This window comes from Malaclemys terrapin, chromosome 16 (genome assembly GCF_027887155.1).
Source record: "Malaclemys terrapin pileata isolate rMalTer1 chromosome 16, rMalTer1.hap1, whole genome shotgun sequence".
Lineage (NCBI taxonomy): Eukaryota > Metazoa > Chordata > Testudines > Emydidae > Malaclemys > Malaclemys terrapin.
The window spans coordinates 984,624-1,001,254 of NC_071520.1; the positions used below are offsets into that span (position 1 = coordinate 984,624).

General features: G+C 48.4%; 1 protein-coding gene across 11 annotated transcripts in view; it reads right to left on the bottom strand.

Annotated features, from left to right (window-relative positions):
• The window catches only part of CCDC157 (coiled-coil domain containing 157), a 28,738-nt gene extending 12,125 nt beyond the window's left edge, over positions 1–16,613 (bottom strand). For 2 of the 11 annotated variants that reach the window (XM_054006919.1, XM_054006921.1), the window contains exons 1-8: positions 16,061–16,177; positions 14,596–14,904; positions 10,220–10,391; positions 6,042–6,750; positions 4,930–5,007; positions 3,803–3,993; positions 1,923–2,099; positions 1,015–1,183 (exon numbers count right to left, since the gene is read on the bottom strand). In XM_054006919.1, the coding sequence (XP_053862894.1) occupies positions 1,015–1,183; positions 1,923–2,099; positions 3,803–3,993; positions 4,930–5,007; positions 6,042–6,750; positions 10,220–10,391; positions 14,596–14,843 (1,744 nt within the window). In that variant the 5' untranslated portion in view covers positions 14,844–14,904; positions 16,061–16,177. The other 9 variants (XM_054006924.1, XM_054006923.1, XR_008442549.1 and 6 more) reach the window with 8 other exon arrangements.
• Between the last annotated feature and the right edge of the window lie 18 nt (positions 16,614–16,631).

The following is a 16,631-nucleotide window of genomic DNA, read 5'->3' on the forward strand; positions in this document are numbered from 1 at the left end:
CTGGCATAAAGTCATGGACTACCTTACTCCACAGCAACTCTACCTTACACTGGGACTAGGCCTGCAGGATGGTGGAGCTGATGCTCACTTCCTGAGGATGCTCCCTCCTTCTTCCCTGCACCAGACCAAGCTTGGATACAGTGGAGAACTGAGCTCTTTGTTATAAAAGGACATGGGGTAGCAAGAGGAACTATGGAGGGCTGTGCCCAGTTACACTTCACTAAGCACCATGCAACCCATCAACTGCAGAACACTGGGGCAGATAGGCTGCTAGCGGAACCTTTCCAGGTGGAATTTTCTTGTCCCACTGTACTAAAAACATGCCATCCTGATCTGCAGGGATGTTGTGTGACCAGAGGAACCTCTATTCCAGATCCTACCAGACATCCCTCCTATGGACACATGGCCAAGATCAGCTGTATCTGACTGTTAGCCAAAGGTGGGTTTAGGGGGATGTAGACAGAATCCTAGAACATCAGGGTTGGAAGGGACCTCAGGAGGTCATTTAGTCCAACCCCCTGTTCAAAGCAGGACCAATCCCCAGACAGATTTTTGCCCCAATCCCTAAATGGCCCCCTCAAGGATTGAGCTCACAACCCTGGGTTTAGCAGGCGAATACTCAAACCACTGAGCTATCCCTCCCCCCCAAATACACAGCTGCAGTCTGTAAAGGGTTAAGATGACCACATGACTCTATGCTATGTTATGGGTCACATCTCATAGTCACTTGTCTTGTGGGCGATCCCTCTGGACTGCAACTCTGATTTTTTTTCAGTGGGATAGTTTGTTTAATTGAAAGTCTGATTTTTATATTTGTGTAATTCTAAAACAGCTGCTGGAATCGCACACTCCCATGTATATGAGCTGGGGGATACGTGCCCTCTAGGGCACTCAGTGCATGAGCACTATTGAGGTGGGGGTGGGAGGTAGAAGTCTGTTGCTGTCCATTCTGGTGTGTGCTACCCCCTGCACAGGCTCTTACTGTCTGCTGCCCCACCCCATGCCCTCTCTTACACTCAAACTGCGCCTCAGCAGGGATGTGGAGGTCTGGAAAGGACACCAGCAGCCTCTCCCTCTCCTTCAGCTCCTGGAGCAGCTCATCCAGCTCAGAGATGTTCCTGAGTAGTTCAGATGTAGACTGCTCGAAGCTCAGCTTCTCCTGCTGCAGGTTCTCCATTAGCTGCTGCACTGGACAGGAAGAGTATGGCTAGGTTTCATCAAGCTCCTTCCCTGCTGTGGTTCCAGCTCAGAGTGATTCTGCCCAGGGGAGAGGGTGAGGGAGGGGGGTGCTGCAAAGTGGCTAGGAGAGGAGAAGAGTTCATCATGCAGCTGTAACATTGCCTTCAGGGCTGAATCTGATCTCCTTGTCCAGTGAGGGGCACACCAATGTGATGAACCATTGGGTCTCCGTGTGATGTGGAAGCACCAGCACCAGACAGATGTGGCACTTGTCCCGGAATGCCCACAACCTTCAGTGCCTAACAGGGCTCTGCTGAGAGGGCCAGTCCCTGAGGCCCCTGCTCCTTGCTTGGAACACATTCCCATCAGTCAGAGGGAGAAGGACTGAGTAAAATGGAGTAGCGTTCTCAAGAGTGGCCCAGCGATGCTAACCATGGACAGATGGCCTGGCTGGAGCCAGTGCAAGAGGAAGCCATCTCAATGCTCTTCACTGTTCTCTCAACCCTCCATCATTGTGCAGTGTAGCCTGTTCACCCTCACCCCACCCCCAAGCACACTGGCACTTCATGGTGTACCCAAGTGGGGGGCATTCATTCTGAGCCCCTTAATGGCCCTGAGCCCCTTAATGGCCCCCTCCCCCACTGGACCTCAGCAGTTCAGCTCTAACTCCCCTTTCACTGCCTCTCAGGGGAGCCCCTACTGCTGAAGGAACTCCTTGCTGCTCTGGGGACATTAACGCTGACCTGCTGGGCTTCGAGCTGGCCCTGAACCTGCCGCTTCTCAGCCTGTGTCTCCTTCAGCTGTTGCTCCAGCTTAGCCTTGTCGTCCTCCGCTTCGCCTAGGCTGGCCCTCAGCTCCTCACACTCCTGATCCAGGCAGTCCAGCTGTTGCAACAGGGCCCTCTGCTTGGCCTGGAGCGACTTCACAGAAAGAGGAAGGCAGATAATATGTACAGATGTCACCCTCAGCGGCTCAAGTAGCTTTAAAGCAGGAAGGGTAATAAGAAGGGGGGCAAAAGTGTGTGATGGGGGGAGGCAAGAGGAGCCTACCTGGGTGTTCAGCTTGGCCCACATTACCAAGGAAGTGTGTGACCCACTAGTATGCCACAGCCTGTGACATAAGTGCCAACTCCGTGGGTGCTCCGAGGCTGGAGCACCCGTGGGGAAATATTAGCGGGTGCTCCGCACCCACCAGCGGTCAAGCTCCCCCCTCCTAGCCTCCTGCTCTCCCCGCCATGTGGCATCCCTGCTTTCCTCCTCCCCCGCCGCTTAACAGCTGTTTGGCGGTGCTTAGGACTTTCTGGGAGGGAAGGGGAGGAGCAGGGACATGGCGTGCTCAAGGGAGGAGGCAAAGAGGCAGGACAGGGACAGGGACTTGGGGGAAGGGAGTGGAATGGGGGTGGGAAGGGGGTGGGGCTGAGGTGGGGTGGGAAAAAGCGGGGTGGGTGGGGACTTTGGGGAAGGGGTGGAATCGGGTTGGGGCAAAGGTGGTGTAGGGGTAGGGGTGGGGATGGGGGGGGTGGAGCATCAACTGGGCAGAGGGGATGTCAGTGCCTATGGCCTGTGATATGTGTAGGTAGAAACAGAGGGCACGAGAGAGAGTTTCCTCTGCCTGCAGCACCAAATGGGCACCGGTGGGCACAGTTGCCAACTTTCACATAGTAAATAAGCATCCCGAATTGCACAATAAAGCCAAAAATCAAGCTAATCCCATTTCAAAACAAGGCCAAAACAAGCCAATCCCTAAGAACCACAATACTCTGTGACTAGATCCTCCCAGTGTGCAGTCTGGGACCATGGTGGGCCCGCTGTGCACCCCTGATTCTGTCCTTGGCCCTGCTTGCCGGGAGCTAATAAAAATAAAAAAAAAAAAACAAGCTACAAGCCAAAAACTAGCCAACAAGCAACTCACAAGCCAATTAAGCCAAAAACAATTTCTGCAGTTTTTTGTGGGTTTGGCATGTCTGCCAGTGGGCCTGGTTCTAGGGGAGATCAGGCTTCTCCAGCTTTCACCAAAAGCATGGGGTCCTGCCCACCTGTGCCTAGAGTGCTCCCTGGAATGCTGGAATTGATCAGTGGCCATTTTCAAAAGTGAGCTTGTTACTGACAGCAAAATGCCCCTGCGCTGAGGGTATGAAATAGGCACAGAGGGGATACTGACGAAGGTAAGTAAGTTGCAACCATCCATCGGACAGGCTGCTTTCAGAAGGCAGCTCCCCCGCAGGTAAAGGTGACAGTGCACAAGTAAGATGGCAACATTGCTCAGGTGCACAGCTCCTCTCTACCTGTCCGATACTCACCTCTTGAACAAAGGGATAGCACAAGATATTGCCAGGGAAGTACAAGCAAAGCAACGCGGGGCGGGGCGGGGAGGGGAGCAGGAACACTGAGCTGAGCCCTCAGCTTCCCATAGAGACCCTGTTTACAATCCTGGCATAAGTCTTAAATGAAAACAAGGCTGGGCAGCAGCAGAAGGAGCAGAACAGAAGAGATGGGATGACGGGAGAGGTATGGATAGAGCAGCATGGACAAGGACTAGCCAGAGAGGGCCTAGTGGAGAGTAGAAGGGAGTTAGATTTGGGTAAGGTAGGGAGCAACAGGCCCAGTTCCTCCCATGGCCACACCTCCTCATGCCTGAGCATGCTTTCCACTTTGGCCTTCTCCTTGTCCAGCTGGGTGGTGGCCCCACTGAGCGTGTGGCTTGCGTTCTCCAACTGGCTGGTTAGCAGCTGCACTTGGCCTTCCAGCTTCGTCATCTGGCTCTTGTGGGCCATCTTAGTCCTCATCTCCTCCAGCAGGGTGCTTTTGGTCAGCTCTGTGAATACACAACATCCTATAACCAATGCTGTGGATGGGAGGAGCTCATAATGGGGGAAAGGGGAAAGATGGGCTCTTCCTTCCCAGGTTCCATGATCCTGTGGGAAGTGGATGAGCTAGGGGAGAGGAAGCTTTCTGGCATGACTTAAATTCTCTAATAGATCCCCTCCCAGAAGGCTAGCCACCGTCCTCACTTGGGCCTGCAACCTTGTGAGTCCCAACACATGGTGCTAGCACCCCAGGGCAAACACATTCATGTATCAGCCTGGTAGACAGGCTTCACTGTTAGTCTTTAAGGGCCACACTGTGGCTGGCTCTGCATGGGTGCATGAGATGGGGGAAGGTGGCACATGGAGCCTTCCCCTTGTGTAAGCAGGAAGCAGAGAGATTGCATCATGCTGGCATTAGTCTTCCCAAAGCCACGGGCCTACCTCTGTACCAAGAGCTGGCTTGGTGCAGGGGGAGCACTGCTATACCCATCTGATGGGTGGCAGAGAACAGTCAACCAAGAGCCCTGGGAGGAATTTTGGAAGTCAGCCAGGAGTCCATTTGTGGCTCCCACTGCAGCATAGCTTCTCCCCACAACCTGTAAGGAATAACCTAGCCCCAAGGCTTCTCTTCCTAGGGATTCAAGTTTGCTGTTCCCTGTGCTGAAGTGTCTGAGATTCTGAGAGGCTCATGGGATCTTGCCCCAGCCCCCAGGATTCTCCCTAGTGTGTTACCTGGGCAGTGGAGGTTAGAAGGCACTCAGATACTACAACGATGGAGGTCATTTAAATACATTGGTGCTGATTCTCCTCTCACTTACAGCAGTGCTAATTGGGAGCAACCCCACTAAAGTCAACAGAACTACACTGGTGTAAAAACAGCGTGAGAGGAGAATAAAGTCTATGGATGAGATCAGTTGGATGGATGAGCCCATGAGAATTCTTACCCAGCTCTCGCATGGTAGCTTGCTGTGACAGCAGCTCTTCTTTCAAGGTGGAAATTCTCTCCTCCAGCACAACAGCTCCTAAAGCAACCAGAACAAACAACTTAGCAAGGACCCCCCCAGGTCCTTTACAGCACTTATCTACACATAACAATCATGCCATGGCATTTCTCATCAAATGAGTGCATCACTCTATGCTTCACAAATGGAGGAGCCAGGAAAAACAACATCGCTGATCATCTTTATTATTTACTGAACTTCTGGTCTTAAGACGCCTGACTTTCCAGCCAGAGGGATATGGAAAATTTGTGTGTTTAAAAAAACTCTTGAAAAAAGTTGTGAAATAGTTTTTCTGGAAACAGATGTGACACATACAGAACACAGGATGGGATGGGGCCAAGATTTTATTGACACTCATTAGGGACAAGCTACATAATGCACCACTCATTACCAATGCCAGAATCCCAATAAACACTTGATATCATCACACCAAGTGTGGGTGTGGGGGCAGAAGAGAGCGAGAGAGATGTCACCCACTGGCACAGCTGCATCAACAGACTCAGGTCACCTGTGTTCTCACTCTTTAGGTTGGTGAGGATCAGCTAGATGATCAAGCATATTGTGAAGATACCATATTGACCCCTAGGGAGGATTTCTCCCTCCCTTTGAATGGCCCCTTTATGAGCTAGTGAGTTAGATACATTACAGAAAGGCCTGTTGTACTGTTCTGAAAAGCCCCCCGCCTGCCCCATCAGCTTGTATGTAGAGCATTAGCGGCTTGCCAGACGCAGTGAGCAAGCACTGATGACCAGAGGATGGAGAGCAGAAGGGAATAAAAGGATCCAGAAGGTGAGTGAGTAGGAAACAGCCACCCCTCCAGAAGCAGAAGTGAAGTAGGGAGTCTGCAGTATCTGCCCTCTCGGCCACCAAAAATACAGAAAAAGAAGAAATTTGTGAACAGAAGAGTTAATTTAAAGGGAATAATCAACTATCAAGGGGTGAAATCCTAATCCCATTGAAGTCAATGGCAAAACTCCCACTGAGTTCCATGGGACTCTGGTTGTGTCTAATGAAAACACCTACTGACTAGGGACAAGCTGGGACTGGCACTGCACCTGTCCGTAGATCTTCCTTGTCCTTCTCCAGTTTGGCTGTGATCTGCAAATTCTCTTTGATCTTTTCCTCCAAGTACTGCTCAGCCGCCTTCCTCTGCCGTTCCTGGGTCTCATTCTCCTTCTGAAGAAGCTTGTCAAAGTCCTCAACCTGCTTCCTCAGTTCATCCTTCTGTTTCTCAGATTCTTCCAGCTCTGCCTTCAAAGGGTTTATCAGCTGCATCAGCCCCCCAAGATGTTTGTTGATACGGGAGAGGTCTTTGCTCTGTTCTGATGCCCAGAAACTCATGTCCATAGCGGTGAGTGGCTTGTTGCCTAAGGTCTCCTCAACCATCTCTTGGAATTTGCCCAGGGATGAGGGGATGTTCTGGCTGTGGCAGATGCTGATGATGGCTTTACCGACCTCCCGGAGGCTGGCCTGGCCACTTGCACATACATCGCAGGGCACCAGAGATGACTCAATTGTCTGAGAATGGACACTACAGACATTCTTGGTGACACCATATGCAGACCGTGGCTGCGAGGTGTCTGAGAAATCACAGTCTGGCCCATGGATGGTTTGTGGTAGACAGGAGAGGGTTGACTGGGCACTGGCTAATGATGCACCTGATTCTGAAATCATGGGTGAGCAGCTTTTCAAATGCTCATTCTCAGCTTTCACGTCTTGCAGGGTAGATTTCAGTGCAGAGATGTCCCTCCTGTTAGATTTCTTCTATTAGAGAGAAAACATAGGAGAATGAAGACATTTGCTATTTTGCTATCACATTTAAACAAATTACACTGGTCTACAATTTTTGAGAAGTCATCTGCTCCAGAGATAAAATGTGCTGTTTATTATGTATTTTGATGTGCTGAATTCAAATATGACAATTAAAACAACTGATTGGCTACTGTTTCTAAGATATTTAAGTTTTTACATTTTATGTCTATGTATATTGTGTAGATAGTAGAGTTTTAATCATAAATTGTAAACCTAGGTCTTTTCATGTGTTTATGGTTGCTTTCCATGATAATATTTCACCTGTCCTGTTTATGTAACACTTTAAAAATCAGCAAAAGGGTTATATAAATAAAATTTATTATGAAACAAATTATGAAACAAAAGGCAAAAAACTATTATGTACATAGTTTAGTCCTAGTCAAACAACAAGGAGTCTGGTGGCACATTAAAAGACTAACAGATTTATTTGGGCATAAGCTTTCGTGGGTAAAAACCTCACTTCTTCCTATTCAGTGTCTACTCGGCGCTTCTTGGCTTGTCTCTTGTATTCATTAAATGGAGCATCTCTTGTCACTGTCCAGCAATAGTCTGCAAGCATTGATGGGCTCCATTTGCCCTGATAGCGTTTCTCCATTGTTGCAATGTCCTGGTGAAATCGCTCGCCGTGCTCGTCGCTCACTGCTCCGCAGTTCGGTGGAAAAAAAATCTAGATGAGAGTGCAAAAAATGTATCTTTAGTGACGTGTTGCAACCAAGGCTTTTGTATGCCTTCAGGAGGTTTTCCACCAACAACCTGTAGTTGTCTGCCTTGTTGTTTCCGAGAAAATTTATTGCCACTAACTGGAAGGCTTTCCATGCCGTCTTTTCCTTGCCATGCAGTGCGTGGTCAAATGCATCATCTCGAAGAAGTCCACGAAGCTGAGGACCAACAAAGACACCTTCCTTTATCTTAGCTTCACTTAACCTTGGAAATTTTCCATGGAGGTACTTGAAAGCTGCCTTGCCTTGACAAAGTTCTTCATCAGACCCAGCTTGAGGTGTAAGGGTGGTAACAAAATCTTCCTTGATTCAACAAGTGGTGGATGCTGAACACTTTTCCTCACAGGCTCCAATGACTGTCGGAGTGGCCAATCTTTCTTGATGTAGTGGGAATCTCTTGCACGACTATCCCATTCGCAGAGAAAACAGCAGTACTTTGTGTATCCAGTCTGCAGACCAAGCAAGAGAGCAACAACCTTCAAATCGCCACAAAGCTGCCACTGATGTTGGTCATAGTTTATGCACTTCAAAAGTTGTTTCTTGTTGTCATAGGTTTCCTTCATATGGTCTGCATGACCAACTCGAATGGATGGCAAAACATTGCCATTATGCAGTAAAACAGCTTTAAGACTCATCTTTGATGAATCAATGAACAGTCTCCACTCATCTGGATCATGAACGATGTTGAGGGCTGCCATCACACCATCGATGTTGTTGCAGGCTACAAGATCACCTTCCATGAAGAAGAATGGGACAAGATCCTTTTGACGGTCACGGAACATGGAAACCCTAACATCACCTGCCAGGAGATTCCACTGCTGTAGTCTGGAGCCCAACAGCTCTGCCTTACTCTTGGGTAGTTCCAAATCCCTGACAAGGTCATTCAGTTCACCTTGTGTTATGAGGTGTGGTTCAGAGTAGGAGGATGGGAGAAAATGTGGGTCCTGTGACATTGATGGTTCAGGACCAGAAGTTTCATCCTCTTCCTCTTCCTTGTCTGACTCAAGTGAGAATGATTCTGGTGCATTAGGAACCAGCAGTCCTTCTCTGTGGGGTACTGGGCGTATAGCTGATGGAATGTTTGGATAATGCACAGTCCACTTTTTCTTCTTTGACACACCTTTCCCAACTGGAGGCACCATGCAGAAGTACCAATTGCTGGTATGATCTGTTGGCTCTCTCCAAATCATTGGCACTGTAAAAGGCATAGATTTCCTTTTCCTGTTCAACCACTGGCGAAGATTTGTTGCACAAATGTTGCAGCAGATGTGTGGGGCCCACCTCTTGTCCTGATCTCCAATTTTGCAGCCAAAATAAAGGTGATAGGCTTTCTTAACCATAGTGGTTATACTGCGCTTTTGTGATGCAAAAGTCACTTCACCACAAACATAGCAGAAGTTATCTGCACAGTTCACACAAGTACGAGGCATCTCTGCTCACTTTGGCTAAACAGAAATGTGTCCCTTTGCAAAATCAAACACTGACAAATAAGAGAGCACGACACTGTATGATTTCTAGAGCTGATATAGGGCAGTTTGTTCAGCAGAGCGATGTAAGCTTCGTTATGATTGCACCATCCATGACTTCTAGGAATAACATGATGCAATTCATATCATGTATGATGTAATACCAGCTTCAGATTGCATCATTCATTGTTTTGCCTAAAAAGCAAGTACTGTCCAAACCCAGTCATAGATTTATTCATAGATCCAGTCAAAGATGTATTTTAGTCATTTCTAGTTTAAATTGAGATCCCTTCCCTTTATAACTCACTTATCCTCTGCCATTCCCAAGTCAAGGGTCGTATAGACTGACCCAATAGCATATCTTGAAAACTAGAGCCAATCAACAATTTTAAGTATCATTTTCGTTCTCAGTGACCCAGAATTAATAAAGTTTGACTACATTTATTTCAGAAGCATTTTGGCTGTAGAGCAGTGTTATTCTCAACTATCTTCACAGAAATGATGTTCTAAAATTGGTCTGGAAAGCCTGTAAAATGGTGCCCATTTTTAAAAATGGAACACAGGAAACGGGAAACAAATAATTCCTCTAACTCAATAGAGACCCCTATGCTTCACTGCTGGTGACAGGACCAAAAGTACAACACCAATAAAGCCTAACTGAACCCTGGCACATCCTCACTGGAGGGAATGTCAGTGGGAGTCTGCGATCAGGTTTGGTAGCTTCACCTTTGCTACATTTTTCTGAGATTGAATAGGTTCAAAGTGGGACTACAAAGAGACCTGGCCGGATTCCCTTGGGAGGTGGTCTGGCAAATACTGGGACTATTTATCCTGGGAAAGAGAATTATTCCAGGGAACATGACTGAGGAACAATGTTAAGGTTGCAAAGGGGACAATGATCAGTGCCCCTTTTTTGCGCCATAATAGGAGAACAAAGGGTCACTTGAAAAATTTCAAACAAAAGGCATTACTTGATCACACTGCATGTAGGCAGCCAGCACACCTCCCTGCTGCAGCAGGCCAGAGAGCTAAATACAGTAGCTGGATTTTAAAAGGGGCTGGCTAATATTTACAGCCATTAATATCATTTTAGCTAGTTCTGAGGATTAGATGAGGTTAATCAAAGGCCATGCTTCAAAGTGTAATCTGAACACTGAAGGTTCAACCACAATCTGGTTTAGTATAGCAAATGTATATATATGACATAGGTCCCAGCATCGCTAGGGCACATCCTACCTCAGTCACTAGCTGCTGATGGAGCGCTCCCAGTTTCAGTGTGCTGTTCCAGTACTTCCTCACAGCCAGCCCAATGGACATGCAGGGTCCCACTGCCTGGGACGGGGGCACAGCTTGTTTGCTGATGAGATTCTCCATGTAGCCTGTGAAGCTCTGAAGCAGCAAAAGCAGCCTTTTTTGACAGAAACAAACCACAGCTTAGAGCTGCATGAAATTTCTCTCTGGGAGCGGGCTTTCTACTGTAGGTCACTACTACCCTGCAAGTTGAGGAACGATATAAGGAGGTGGCCCAGGGTTAGCATTTGGCACACAAAATACCCCAGAGGGAAACCCCAGCTTCCTAGGCTGTTTAGGGGTGGAAACAAGGCAGAGGGACCCTCTGTACCCCAGGGGGCTGCACAGTCATGGGTCACCACTTGTGCAACTCTCCAGTTTTGGGTCACTCTATGGAGCAACATTCCTCCATGTTCAGGGCCTGACTGTCCTCTCACAGAGGGCATGGCTTTGAACCCGTGCCACTGGATGTAGATGGGGTACGTGGAGGTAGGTCCCCCTTTGGCCCAGTGATTAGGCCTTCCAGCTGGTGGGTGAATTCAAGGAGATCCCAAATGAGCCTTGTCATAAACTTACAGCTAAGGCAGGGCTAGGCAACCTTTCAGAAGTGGTGTGCCAAGTCTTCATTTATTCACTTTAATTTAAGGTTTCGCGTGCCGGTAATACATGTTAACGTTTTTTAGAAGGTCTCTCTCTATAAGTCTATATTATATAACTAAACTATTGTTGTATGTAAAGTAAACAAGGTTTTCAAAATGTTTAAGAAGCTTCCTTTAAAATTAAATTAAAATGCTGATCTTACGCCACCAGCCTGCTCAGCCCGCTTCCAGCCTGGGGTTCTGTTCACCTAGGCCTGCAGAGGGCTGAGCAGGGCGACTCGAGGTCAGGGCAGAGGGCTGGGGTGTGTGTGGAGGTGCAGGGCAGAAGGCTGGGTGTTGGGGGGAGGTCAGGGCAGAAGGCTGGAAGGGGTGTGGGGGGGCAGGGCAGAAGGCTGGGGTGCTTGGCTCGTGGGGGTGCTCCCAGCCCCCTGCCCTGAGCGGCTCATGGCAGGGATATGCCCTGTTCCACCCCCTTCCCCAAGGCCCGTCCCTACCTCTCTCTGCCTCCTCTATGGAGCAGGGAGCACGCTGCCACTCGACTCTGCTCGGCTCCGCTCCCCCTCACAAGGGCCATCGCTGGCAGGGAGAGGGGCCGGAATGCACCATGTTGTGGGAAGAAATGGGGGGGGGAGCTTGGCTGCCACAGGACCAAGCTTCTGCCTCCTGCCCCTGCAGGGGAGAGCGATGGGCGGGGGGGCTGAGTGGGGCGGGGGGCCAGGACCTCTCCCCCCCCCCCCCCCGCTCTCCCCTGCAGGGGCAGGAGGCAGAAGCTTGGTCCTACAGCAGCCAAGCTTCCCTCCTCCCCCTTCTTCCCACAGCGTGGCGCTTTCCGGCCCCTCCACCCCTCCTCCTCTCACCGGGCAGGCAGCGTGCCACTCAGAATTGGCTCGCGTGCCATGTTTGGCACACGTGCTGAGGTTGCCAACCCCTGAGCTAAGGGTAGCATAAAATCCCTCCTTACCCTGTAAAGGGTTAAGAAGCTCAAATAACCTGGTTGGCGCCTGACCAAAAGGACCAATAAGGGGAGAAGATACTTTCAAATCTGTGGGGGAAGGTTTTTGTTTTGTGTTCCTTTGTGTTCTCTCCGGGTCAGCGAGGAACCAGGGCAGGGAAAGAACATCTCCCTAAGCCATATCTGAACTAAGCATCTTTTATTACAGAAATAGTAAGTAATAGCAAGGAAATGTGTTAGATTATCTTTTGTTTTAGCTTGTGAATTTTCCCTGTGCTAAGAGGGAGGTTTATCTCTGTTTTTGTAACTTTAAAGTTTTGTCTAGAGGGGAGATTCACAAAGGTAAAGCCCCAAAGCTCCCACACAGGCCAACCCCTCGGGCCCAGCCTTGAGAAGCTGCACTGAGAGTTACTTTTTTAAAATTAAGCACTATTTTACTTCAAGCCGATGGAAAAAGCACCTTCACTTCCCAAATGCCTAGTGATTAAGCCATGATTAAAAATATAAAACTGACATCTGTATTGATGACTATATATGCCAAAAGTCAATGCAGGCTAGTAGATGAGGTACTCAAGAAATGTGGTTCTAATCCCCGCTCTGCCATTCACTAACTGGGTGGCCTTGAGCAACTGAGTTCACTTGTGCCTCAGTTTCCCAATTGGCAAAGCGGGGATAACAACACTCATCTACAATAAGTGAGGATTAATTAGTTCATGGCTGTAAAACATTTTGAACAAATTAAGTGTTCTAGAAATACAAAGCAACTGTCAAATCTCTACTCACAAACCCTCTGTACATTGCACACAAAATATATGATAAAAGAACATTGTCAAGGTTGCAAAGTCAAGCACCCAAAAGTTAGGAAATGCCAAAATGAAGGTTGTCTGCATATTCTTAATTTGGCCCCCTTATGCCAATGCACAGTCCTTAATTACATGATCTCCTGCCATTTTTTCCATAGAACCTCTGCCTCATTCAGTGTACATGATGGACAGTGCTCACTGGGTGAGCTGTTACTCAATATTTTGTTTTATCCTTGTTGTTCAACGTGTGGCCCAGGCCTTGTTCACTGCACATCATTCAAACCCTGCTCTGAAGACTGAATTATTAATTTCCTCATAGACTTTTCTATGACGCTCAGCACGACAGTAGCTGCTGTGCAAACATTCACTTTTCTTCACAAGACTCCTGCAGAGCTGAGACACAGGGCAAAAGTATCCACTAATTTTAAGTGCCCAACTTGAGACACCTACGACCTGATTTTTCAAAATACTTACCATTATATAGCACTTTAGATGTTCAAAGCACAGCTCCCATTGACGTCAGTTGCAACTGGGAGTGCTCAGCACTAATGCAAATCAAGCCCCAGGCTCTCATGTTGAGCACCCCGAAAATGAGGAGCACACTTAGGGACCACCTGTGAAAACTTTAGTTTAAGTGACTTGTCCAACACTGCATAGGAACTCTGTGGGAGAGGGAGGGATAGAATCCAATTCTCCAGGGTAGCATTCAACTCGCTGAACCACGAAGCCCTCCTTTCTCTTCCCACAATCCTCTGCCTCACTCACTAAACACCTTACAACTTCTTCCACAAATGAGACAACAGGCTCTTTCATTATACAGTCCTGATTCATCCCCAGAGCAGGTCCATTCTGTCCACTGAATGAGGCATGCACAGTCCAGTCACACTTGGGAACTGTGAGGGGATGGAGCATGCTCAGTCACTCTGTAGATATGACCCGTGCACAGTCTGGTCAGCACCAAAACCAGTGATGAGCTGGAGCGTACTCAGTGAGAATGGAATCTTCAGAGATTTTAGTTAAACTCTAAAAAGTCTCCACTGAGCATGTGCAAATTGAGATTTTTCAAGGACTTATAACAGCCAAATTTGGGCAGATTTTCATATAAAGAGCAAAAGGCACCTCCCTGACACAGGCCAAATTTCAAGTCCCTACTCCAAAGTATGGGGATGTCAGAATTTCTCAAAGGTCAACAATTGTTTTTGCCAAAACAACACATTTTTCCCTATTCTTGGAAACGGCTGAACCATTTTGGCTGAAACTTTCCCAAAAGATTTAGCCTGAGGCAGACATCCAACACAGGAAATTTCATCTCAAACCATTAACATTTGGTAAATTTATAACTAACTAAAAACTCAAGTATCAGAGGGGTAGCCATGTTAGTCTGGATCTGTAAAAAGCAACAAAGAGTCCTGTGGCACCTTACAGACGAACAGATGTATTGGAGCATAAGCTTTCGTGGGTGAATACCCACTTCGTCATGCATCCAATACGTCTGTTATGCTCCAATACGTCTGTTAGTCTATAAGGTGCCACAGGACTCTTTGAAACTAAAAACTGGCTCTTAAAATGGGAAATGTCAGGCAACCTTAAAATATGTTGCTACCAACCCCCTCCTCCCGCCCAAGAAGAGAATTTCAGGGAAATGCTGCTAGATAGCTAAAAGCCGTTCAAGTTCTTTGAATATACTGCACCTGCAGATCTATGCTCATGGTGCCAGGGGCAGATATCCTATCAGTAGGAATCTGCAGAGACATTTCTCAAAGAAGAAATACAGCTGCTCAGCCATCGATAAGTGGCTGCATACAGAAACATCGTCCGTGTTTTCCAGATGCATGTGATTCTAAAGACCTGAACACAGATATGTTGTCTGTATGCATGTAGTGTTTTCCCAACAGGCATTTCTGAAAGGAATTGGGGATGTCCATTGATCAACCTTTTAACAGATCTGAGATGTATTCATCCTCTCACCTGTCAATCACCAGTTCGAGGAGCATTACATGGGAATGCTGGGTAAATTCAGGGTCATTCTCCACATAGTCATAATGCTCCAGCAAAGCCACCAGATCCAGATCACAGGACACTTTATTGGGAAACTTCCAGGAGGGATAACGCACTGCCCCAGCCCGGGAAAAGACATCAATGATGGCTCCTTGTAGATCGGTGATGTCCTTCCTCAAGCTCTCCATACAGTTTGGATTGCCCAGCAGGTATGCCATTCTGTCAGCTGACTTTAGGCCACAAATAGGAAAAGGCCCCTCATTGGCAGGATGGATAGATCTGCAGCAGACAACAACACTGAACATCAAATTAACTAGCAGATCCCCTAGGGAAAGAAAATCAAGGCAGGTCAGACTCATTACTGTACATCTCAGCTCTTCATGACTATGGGATAAAGGGCTGTCACTTCTGCTAGGGCTTAAAAGTTATGGCCCCGTGTACAGCATTGTAACAAGTCCTAAGACTTCACAGCTGTATTATACTGCATGCTGTGCCACTGGAACTTCACAACAATGGGAATAAAACTCATTTCCTGTTGTTCCAAATCACAGAATCCCCTTTAGTTGTGTTAGTTGTATAGAGCCTATGATACTAGTCCCATAGAGTTTAAGGACAGAAGGGACCATTAAACCTAGTCTGACCTCTAGAATCTCAGAGCTATATGCATCCGAAGAAATGGGCTGTAGTCCACGAAAGCTTATGCTCTAATAAATTTGTTAGTCTCTAAGGTGCCACAAGTACGCCTGTTCTTTTTGAGAACTATTAAAGTTCACCCAGTTACCCCTCTATTGAGCCGAAAGACTCTAGGTGGAAAAAAGTATTTCAGTCCTCAGGAGCCTAACCTACCAGAGGCAGAGAACAGGAGAGAGAAAGGTGCCAGGCATCACACACAGGTGAGGAGTTCTGATTCCATCCAGTAAACAGCAGTTGCATGCATACATATGTCAGAGACAAGTATTACACTTCACACGTGTACACAAGTAAGGTGTGTGTGTGATACATGCAACAACTAGCATTGACAGTGCCTTTTCCACTTTGCCTGCCTCTAGCCATTTCCAACCAAGGATCTCAAGGTGCTCTAAAAACATGACAGACTTAAGCCCAGCCCGCCGGGAGATACCAGAGGACGGTATTATGACAAGGGGAGCTGAGATTCCGAGCCAGTCACACAGCCAGAGAGAAAAAGAGATGGAACCCGCAGTCGTAGCTCGGAAGGCCTCGCTCACTACGTCCCTCTCGCTAGAGGTGCTGTGCAGCTCGTGTAACGCTCACAAGACACGCCGAGATCCTTAGCTACACGACGCTAGACAAGGACAAACACCCGATGCCCCAAGCCTGGCAGAGGGCTTGGATGGGGACCCCATGGACACGGGGCCCGGGAGACGGGACCCCATGGACACGGGGCCCCGGGACGGTCCGGGGATGGGGTACCCACCTGCTAGGATGACCAGATGTCTCGATTTTATAGGGACAGTCCTGATTTTGGGATCTTTTTCTTATATAGGCTCCTATTACCCCCCTCCCCCGTCCCGATTTTTCACATTTGCTGTCTGGTCACCCTACCACCTGCCGAGCGGCCGCCGTCCGCCGGCTCGGAGCGAACCCGCAGCCTCGGTGCCTCCGTTACCGCCTGCCCTGCGCTTCCCGTTACCATGGCAATCGCACAGGCCCTGGCCCTCCTCTTTGCGAAGTGAACCATCTGCCCAATAGAATGTTAGGAGCGCTTCCTGCTCCTTCCCCCACAATAAAACGTCACGAGAGTACCTCCCAGTTCCCTCAATGGAACATTCCGAGTTTGCCGCCCTCGCTCCCTATGAAATACACTGAACAATCCCAGTGACACGAGCCCGAGGAGTTGTGCGCGCATGCTTTACGACTGTACCAACCGCGGCTGGTATCCCTGGACTGCGGGCACCTCTCTCCGTCCCCAGAGTAGAACATTCCAACTGGGCTACGCGCGCAGCCGCCACAACCCGCTTCCTCGCCTGGCCTGTGTTTTTGACGTA